Raw genomic sequence first — 9,821 nt, 5'->3', positions numbered from 1 at the left:
TATCATTAGCTGTGATAACAATAAAAGGCTTGTTTTATTGCTCTCTTGGAATTCTCTCCTTTACTTCCCCTACGGGCCAGACCCCAACAAGTGTTGTCCATAGACACCTCCAAGGTCATGTGGCCGGCATGACTGCATGGAGTGCCGTTACCTTCCCACCGGAGCGGTACCTATTGATCTACTCACATTTTCATGTTTTCAGACTACTAGGTTGTCAGAAGCTGGGGCTAACAGTGAGAGCTCACCCCGCTCCCTGGATTTGAACCGCTGACCTTTCGGTCAGCAAGTTCAGAAGCTCAGCTGTTTAACCCACTGCACCACCGGGGTTCCTGCTGGTGCCTTACCAAACTACACATCCAAGGAATCCATGACAGTCCAAACGGAATTCATTCTGCAGTGTAAATGCACACGCAGAGACTGAATTGTAGTTTGCTGGCTCTTTGGCAGAGAATACTATAGACCTTGTAAAACTACAGCTCCCACAATTCCATAGCATTGACACACTCTGAGGATGACAGAGTGTGAGTGCCATTACTTTCAGTGATATGTGGGAGTTGCAATATATAAGTGATGCTAAGGACATCACACTAGAACAGTGGTTCTCAACCTGTGGGTCCCCAGATGTTTTGGCCTTCAACTCCCAGAAATCCTAACTGCTGGTAAACTGTCTGAGATACCTGGGAGTTGTAGGCCAAAACACCTGGGGACCCACAGGTTGAGAACCACTGCACTAGAACATGGATCCACTTTAAATCCAGTTTCTCCCTCCTGCAGAATTCTGGCGCTTGTAGTTTAGAGTGGGGCCTTTGAATTGCTCAGCCAGAGAGGTTCTGGGCCTCACTAAACTACAAACCCCAGAATTCTGCAGAAAGCAGAAACCAGATTTAAGGTGGACCCATGCTCTACTGCAGTGGTTGTCAACCTATGAGTCCCCAAGTGTTTTGGCCTACAACTCCCAGAAATCCCAGCCAGCTTACCAGCTGTTAGGATTTCTAGTTTCCAACATACCTCACACCTCTGAGGATGCCTGCCACAGATGTGGGTGAAACATCAGGAGAGAAAGCTTCTGAAACATGGCTATACAGCCCGAAAGACTCAAAGTAACCTACTAAGGATTCCCTTTGGTCTGGTCTAGAAGGAGGTGCACCATACAGAATCCTTAGTCAGTTTATGTGTGTGGCATGTAAATACAGTACAGTAGAGTCTCGCTTATCCAACGTAAACGGGCTGGCAGAATGTTGGATAAGCGAATATGTTGGATAATAAGGAGAGATTAAGGAAAAGCCTATTAAACATCAAATTAGGTTATGATTTTACCAATTAAGCACCAAAACATTATGTTATACAACAAATTTGACAGAAAAAAGTAGTTCAATACACAGTAATGATATGTAGTAATTACTGTATTTACAAATTTAGCACCAAAATATCACGATGTATTGAAAACATTGACTACAAAAATGTGTTGGATAATCCAGAACGTTGGATAAGTGAGACTCTACTGTAATTATTACATAGCATTAATGTGTAATGAACTACTTTTTCTGTCAAATTTGTTGTATAACATGATGTTTTGGTGCTTAATTTGTAAAATCATAACCTATTTTGACATTTAATAGGCTTTTTCATAATCTCTCCTTATTATCCAACATGTTCGCTTACCAACGTTCTGCCGGCCCGTTTATGTTGGATAAGTGAGACTCTACTGTAACTCAGAACTGAGCCACCAACAGAGGAATTTTACTACAGTAGAGTCTCACTTATCCATGCTAAATGGGCCGGCAGAAGCTTGGATAAGCAAATATCTTGGATAATAAGGAGGGATTAAGGAAAAGCCTATTAAACATCAAATTAGGTTATGATTTTACAAAGTAAGCACCAAAACTTCAACGCAGTAATGTTATGTTGTAATTACTGTATTTATGAATTTAGCACCAAAATATCACAATATATTGAAAACATTGATGACAAAAATGGCTTGGATTATCCAGAGGCTTGAATAAGCGAGGCTTGGATAAGTGAGACTCTACTGTATTTCTCGTTATATTTGAAATGCGACTTTGTTGCCCGATTGTAACCAAGAAATAATCAGATACATGTAACTGTTTTATAGGTGACTAATTTCTTCCAAGCTCTGCCCAATAGGCGCCTCATCTCGTCTTTTGTAAAATGGGGTTTGGACATAGTACTTTCATGGGCATGTATCCAGTTAAATCAATTCTAACTCTTAGTTTCGTTTTCCCTCTCCATTCTTGAGTTTCCTTCGCAGCTGCTATTTCTGTCCTCCTGACTTACTCTCCCCCCTCCCATTCCCTCTCCTTCCCTTCTTTTTCGTATTTAAATCAAGTTCCCCAGGAAACGGGAAGACGGAAGGGCAAGTCGGGCTTCGGGTGAGTGTTGTGCGCATGCTTCGATTGCTGGCGCAGGCGCAGACGCAGCACAAACCAAGGCAGAGGAGGGTCCGCGGAGAGACCGAGAGGGGGAGGCGGCGGCCCGTGACGTCACAGAGGGCTTTCCCCCGCGTCCTCGGCTGGGGAAGGGGCTTCGGAGCGTCACCCCTTGCTGTCAGGTAGAAGGAGGAGCCGCTGCAACCCACAGCCGTTCTGCATGCTTCCGGCTGGGAAGGGGGCGTGAAGCAGGAGTCTGCCTAGAGAAGAAGACCCTGCAGTCTTCGCTGGGGGGCCTTGGGAAGAGCCTGAGCTTTGCTTGCTGCATGTGGGGCCCAGACGCTCCCAATTCAGCTTCTAGCCATTGCCATAGCTTGAGCCATCCCCATCCATCGTCTTCCTCCACCACTGCTTCCAGCAGCAGCTCAGCCCAAGGTGATAACCTCCAAACTTCTTCCATCCAAGAAGAAGATCTTCAGACTCCTTCCAGTTTCTCCAACAGCCTCCAGGCTCCCTCCATTCAAGGCAAAGGTTTTCAAGCTCCTCCCAGCTTCTCCAACAGCCTTCAGGCATCTTCCATCCAAGGAGAGGGTCTTCAGACTCCTTTCAGCTTCTCCATCAGCCTCCAGGCATCTTCCAACCAAGGAGAAGGTCTTCAGACTCCTTCCAGCTTCTCCAACAGCCTTCAGACTTCTTCCATCCAAGGAGAGGGTCTTCAGACTCCTTCCAGCTTCTCCAACAGCCTCCAGGCATCTTCCAACCAAGGAGAAGGTCTTCAGACTCCTTCCAGCTTCTTCACCAGCCTCCAGGCTTCCCCCATCTTCTCTAATAGCCTTCAGACACCGCACAGCTTCTCCAACAGTCTCCAGGCCCTTCCCAGCATCTCCAACAGCCTTGACTCCCTCTCTGCCCAATCGAATAGCCTCCAAGTACCTTCCAGCCCCAGCAGCCTTCTGGATTCCTCCAGCATTCAGACTGACAGTCTGGATTCACTCAGAGAGCACTGTCAGAGCCTCGCATCGGTTCACGCTCTTTGTGCCCCCGGCCATCCACTTGACAGCCTGGAATCCGTCTGCCTCCAGTGCAGCAACTTCCGCTCCATCTTCAGCCTCGGAGACAGTCTGGAGACATCCAGCATCCAACTGGATAGTCTCCAGTCGACAAATAGTTTGTACGACAGCACCCAAGCCTCCAGCATTCAGTCAGACAGTCTGGATTCTCCCTGCAGTCTCTGTGATAGTCTTGAAACATCCATCGTGCAACATCGTTGCTCTGGGTCCTACAGTGTCTGACTCAGGCAGGTCGCAAAATTCTCTAGGGCTGAGCACTACCTGTCCCAACACCTTAAACTGCCCTGTGTTGAAACAATCCCTTGGCCTTGCCAACTTGTGCCTCCTGTCTCATTAGTTCTGGGCCTTATCTGCGATGTCTCAACGAAAGTTGTCCTCAGGAGTGGCAGTGTCTGCTCAAGCTGCTTGCCTACCTGAACAAGTAGCTTTGAGGCCCCCACGAAGGAACCCCAGCTACCTCTCTGGTCTTTATCAGAACATGTTGCAGGAAGAAGCCCAGCGTGAGGGGCAGAAAAGGTACCCGCCAGTACACAGCAGCATCAGCCTTCTGAATATTTCAGCCAGTGAAAAGCTTCAAGAGAGACATCTGCAGACTCCTGTGGTTGCAAGCTGTGACCCACACCTAAGGCCCATCATGCGTCGCCGGGCCAGGTCTTTACCCAGCTCTCCGGAAAGGAGGAGGAGCATGACTGCACCCTGCCGTGTTCCTGGGTGCAGCACTGGCAGAAACCGAGTGAGGTTTGCAGATGCACTAGGCTTGGAGCTGGCTGAAGTGAAAGTTTTCCAAGCTGGGGAAGATCCATCCATCCCTCTACACGTTCTCTCTCGCCTGTCCATCAATTCTGATCTTTGCTGCAGCAGGCTGGACCTGGAGTTCACCATGCAGTGCCTCGTGCCTGATTTCCAGCAGCCTGTCGACTGCGAGGGATTCTTCAACCATCTTCAGCAGCAGAAAGTGTGCCTCGAACGAGTGACCAGCTCATATTTGGGTCTGAATGGCACCATCAGAGTCATCAATGTTGCCTTTGAAAAGCAGGTGGCTGTGCGCTATACCTTTAACCACTGGAGGAGCCAGCATGAAGTTGCTGCTCGTTGGCATAGCAGTCTTCCTGGCAAGGATGGGCAGGACCAAGTGGATGTCTTCACCTTTTTCCTCCCTCTGCCCCCTTTCCTCCTCCAGCTCAGTTCTGTGGTTGAGTTTGCAGTGTTCTTCCGAGTCAGTGGGCAGGAGTATTGGGATAATAACCAAGGCAAAAACTATAGCCTCACTTGTAGAAATCACCCACTTAAAATGCCCAGGGAATGTGAAGAGAGCTGGATCCACTTCATTTAAGTAAAAGGAGGAATACAGAAGAGCTTACAGCCTTCTCACTATTGCTAGTCTTGTGTCTTCCTTTGGCATTTCTCTTCTTCCTGATACACCAAAGGTGGCCTTCAGAGTGGCAAAGTTCCTTCAGAATTAAAATATATATATATACAAGTGATCTCCACAAAATGAGATCAGAAAAGATGGTATCTTTTAAGAGATAAAGGGCCATAATCTTCAGCACTGATTTATAGCCAAGTATTGACTTAACACCTAGATTTAATCTATATGTATTTTTTGTATGTATCTATGTGTTTTATGTGTGAGAGCATGCGTAAACAACAGCAGAAAGGACACTATCAGGGAAAACAAGACAATTTCTGTTGTTTTGATTAACTTTTGTGATAGATGAGACTATATAGAGAGTTTGAATATTTAAAATGTAGTTATTTTTGCTATGATTGAAGCTGTAGATTTGCACTTCAGTCAATGCACTTTTGCACTTTGTTTTTGATAGAATTTTTAAAAAGGTGAAGTATGGGCTGTTTGATTTTGCTCCTTAGCAGCAAAAAACTCAGTGCTGCATCATTTTTAAGCAGCGGTGAAATATAGCAGAGCCAGGATGTAAAACGTTATGGTAATAGGTATTATAATGATCTAAATATATTTGCAAACAATGCATTTTATAAAGCATACTGACAGACTAGTGCCCTATTCATGAAGCATTCAAGTCCTCAAATACTAAAAAATTACATGTGAAACATTTTGTTGCTAAAGGTAGAGCAACTATACAGTTTACATTTGAAGGGTAAGTTCCTTTCCTTGCTGGTTAAAAGCAAAGCCCACTTGTAGATGAAAAATAACACACTAGGTTGTTTACCTGAGTAAAATAAAGTTTTGCACTTTTGTACTGTATCCCATTTGAGGCTATCAGAATAGGTTATATGAATCATTGTCTCCAGCTGTGTATTGCTCACTTAGATTGCTGTAAATTAAAATAAAGAAGTGAGCCTTTTCTGCACTGATACAACAACCAACAGGTGAGGCGCTTGTGCTTGATTTCAAAAAGGAAAATATTCTCTGAGATGCTTGGGTAAAAGGTGAAGATATAGGCACTGTTGCTAATGAACTATAGCTAAATGGTTTTCTAAGGGTATTCGGTTTTGTTGCAGCATAACAACCAAATATCATGTAGCCTGTTAAGAACGAATAATTTTAGTTGACATAAGCATTCTTTGAATAGAGCTCACAAAAGCTTTTGCCAATTTAAACATGTTCGTCCTTAAAGTGGGGGGGGGGGGGGGGGCTCTCTCTTGTGGAATGTGTGATTTAAGATATGAATTGTGCTTAAGCTGCAAGAAATCTTGGATTCAAATACCACCATGTCATAATGAAAATAAGAGAAAGAAGATGATACACACTCATGAGGTTATGAAGATGAATTTATTTCTTGGAAGTTCAGTCTTTGAGATTGGGTTGAAAGCCTTTCTTTATCTGTCTATATTTTGCGAATGGGTGTATTAAGGATTATTAAGAATGGATTTATATGTTCATGTGTTGTGTGTCTATGATTGTTTTTGTATGTGTGTGCCAAAATCATTTCTTTCCTAGCTTTCATTAAAGCACTGATATGCACTAATGAAAATAAGAACTCCTTTAACACACACATTTTTTATAGTGTGCTACTGATAACTTGCAAAACAATACATGGGAATGTAGAGTTCTGTAGGCCTAGACGTTTTGCCGATACATAGGTACATATTAGCTGAAGACTGTATTTGATAAATAGGGCTCCTCTATGATACCTCTTCTCACTCTTCAGATCTATCTATCTATCTATCTATCTATCTATCTATCTATCTATCTATCTATCTATCTAAAAGGATTGCTGTGAAGATGTGATTCATTGAAAAATATAAAGAACTAATATTATTTTAGCTAGCTAAACATAATCAGCTAGAATTTATCAAATTGAATATTAATGAATTAGATTTATATCCAAATTTTTTCTTTTCCCTGCCTTGCAACACATTTTCTCAAAGAAGCTGCTTTATCCTGGTAGCTCAGTAGTGCTTCCATACAGTAGTGTTTAGGTTGTTAGGCAGGATGTCTTTTCCCCCTTTCCCTTTATATGTTCTACATGCAAACATACCCTCTACCAATCAGTTAACTTCCATGTTAACTTGTTCCTACACAATGTGAGAGTGGTTAAAGCACATAGTTTCAAATTTTCTGTTTTTGTGGAACAGCATTAGGCCCTGAGAAACTTGAAGGCGGTTATATTGCAACTCAATCCAGACATTCCTATTCTGTGTCTCATGGCAACTGGATCCCAAAGACCCAGAGTAGAAACATATTCCAGCTATGCATTTGCTAAAGAGGGCTTTTTGATGAGCTGTCTTCTCAAGGGGCCATTCTTCAGATTTTGGCAGTCCTTTGAAGTGCCTAGCCAACATATGTTGAAGACAGAGTAATGGAACATCTATTTTCCCTACTGGTGACCAAGCAAAGAAGTGTATTCTGATTTCTTGCTTATCAGTTACGAGCATTGAATGAAAAGTAATGCCTCCACCTTTGTTACTTGGGTTTGGATGGGAATATTTTAAAAAATCAAATACAGAAATAATCCTTAGAATGTGCTCTTTAACTACCACTATTCACTTTTCCACATAATCACCAGACAATTGGATACATTTCTGCCAACGAACAAGTTTTCTGAAGCCGTCACGGAAGAAGTCGACACTCTGTTTCCGCAACCAGCGTCTCACAGTACCCATCGTGCACAGATCTTCCGATAGCTAAGCAAAGCAATAAATGTGACTCACACGTTCTTGTGAAATGCTGATTATGCTTGAAATTTCTCTCTGAGTGATACGACAATCGTGCTGAATCAATCTGTCAACCTTTTGCTTGTGAAACTTGGTGGTTGCTGTCATAGGACGTCCAACTCTTTGTTTGTCACGCAAGTCAGATGTTCCCACCTCAATATCTTTAAACTTACTCGCCCAACAACACAAAGTACTCACATCAACACAATCACCATAAACAGCTTGCATTCTCTGATTAATCTCCTTTGACACCTTCTGCTGTCAAGAATTCAATGACTGGACATTGATTAAGTTGCACTGACCAACAGGATTCCATACTTCATACTTTAACAACACAACCATTCAATGCTAAGGCTTCCCGCCAAATGGAACTGTAGAGGAGAGTCTACTGAACAAGCCAGTACCTGCCGCATACCAGTACTGCCATCTATTGAGGAGTTATGAAGGTGGAAGCATTACTTTTCATTCAACCTTTGTACGTAATAGGGAAGCTCAAATCAGATCTCATGCAGTTTTTTTAAAAATTTCAATAGAAATACTGCATCCACACGTAATGGGAAGGGTTATAAAAATTGTAGAAGTGAAAAAATAGGTTCATGCTTGGGAAGAAAATTCCAAAGAGGGAGGGGAAAACCTAGAGCAGCATGCACCACGAAATTGGAATGGAAAAAGGAAAGGGGTGAGTGTGTGAAAGGGAGAATCATGAGAAAATGTCTAGCTGACTGATCACGTAAATTGCAACATTCTGTAGCAGGCATCATTTGTGCAAAATGTTTCAAATTCAGCCTAGAGTAGACCAATTAAACCCTTTACATTTATTTATGTGATGACTCATAGTTAATTGATTGAATGAGTCTACTCCAGTTGTATGTAAGCAGCAGGATATTACTCTGTGCGTGCTTTTGTTTGGCCCTTTTTGTTTTTTTTAAAAAAACAATAGCTAATTTGGTTGGCAAACTGTTGAAAAGTATTATAATAGTGGGAGGTATACCATGCAAAAACAAAACAGAAATTTGTCTAATTTTTCAATATATACTTATATGCAGATCTATACACTTATGTTCTGATTTTTCTGATTCAAATAGCAGAGTTGCAGTGGTCTCATACATTATTTAAAGAAACATGGTGGATGAAGAAAGAAATGTAGACATACCTTTAAAGAAGATTCTATTCCCATCTGCCACTGAATTTCCAAACATCTCCTTTTCTGCTTTGATTTTCCAGTAAGAAGTGATTCAGTGGCAGATGCCAAATGGATGTGGAAGATTTTATCGGCTGCATAACTGGCACCATTACTTTTGGAAATAGCATCTTCATCATTCTGATTATTTAATGTGTCTTCATGAAAAGTGCATTTTCTTGGATTCCTTACAGCCTAGCCTCTCTGTTGGTCCTTGAAGATGCAAATCATGCGGTGGCTACTGTTTGAATGGCTGCTTGCTCTGGATCCCAATGGCCAATAGTTCTCAGGTTGTACTATACCTGTCTTTCTTGTCTTGTGAGGGCCCAATGTTTCTTTGCCCTTTCTTTGTATTCCCTGCTTTTTCCATAGTAACAGAGAAGAGGAGTGAAAACCACATTTAACACTAGTCTGGTGCTGGATCAGCCCCAGTTCACTGGTACCCAGTTTATTTACTACAACATTGTCAAACCTCACATTCCATAATGGAAAACACATTCAAGATAAATGGATCCCATGCAAATGGGGGGAAAAGTTGACTTCTTTTTGCCTTCATTGCCACTTTTCAATGTACTTTTAACTGATATTTCTAAATCAGTAGTGTATTATTTCTACGTGGTTTCATTGTTAAGAGATAATTAAATATCACTTTGTTAAGAGATAATTACATAGGCTGCTTGGGTGGAAAACATGTATGACATAATTTCTAGGGCATTTCCATGCTTTACTGCAGAGAATCTAGGGGAGTTTTTTTCTCCACCATGAAGTGTAAATCAGGAACACAAGAACAAGAAATGATGTATTTAATAATCCTTGGGGTCTATATCCACACTTACCTAGGACCAAGCAAAATTTAACTTAATGGGACTCATTTCTCAATAGCTATTAAGTCTGGGGCATAAATGACTTATTTGGCAAATTTTACATCAGTTAAAAAGTGAGCAGGAATTTATATTGGATTGTATTTGTATTGCCTTCTGTTGGATAGGCAGCTCCCCCCCCCCCCCCCCGACACACACACACATGTGGCAGCTGCCTATCCAACAGAAG

General features: G+C 42.3%; 1 protein-coding gene across 1 annotated transcript; it reads left to right on the top strand.

Annotated features, from left to right (window-relative positions):
• Window positions 1-3,666: 3,666 nt before the first annotated feature.
• Window positions 3,667-4,829, top strand: ppp1r3d (protein phosphatase 1 regulatory subunit 3D). Its single transcript, XM_008110143.2, has one exon. The coding sequence runs from the start codon at window positions 3,813-3,815 to the stop codon at window positions 4,788-4,790; it is 978 nt and encodes a 325-aa protein (XP_008108350.1). The 5' UTR covers window positions 3,667-3,812; the 3' UTR covers window positions 4,791-4,829.
• Window positions 4,830-9,821: the final 4,992 nt, after the last annotated feature.

The sequence above is a fragment of the Anolis carolinensis genome, chromosome 4, assembly GCF_035594765.1.
Source record: "Anolis carolinensis isolate JA03-04 chromosome 4, rAnoCar3.1.pri, whole genome shotgun sequence".
Taxonomy (NCBI): domain Eukaryota; kingdom Metazoa; phylum Chordata; class Lepidosauria; order Squamata; family Dactyloidae; genus Anolis; species Anolis carolinensis.
The sequence above is the reverse complement of the archived record's forward strand: the minus strand, read 5'-3'. Positions and strand labels throughout refer to the sequence as shown.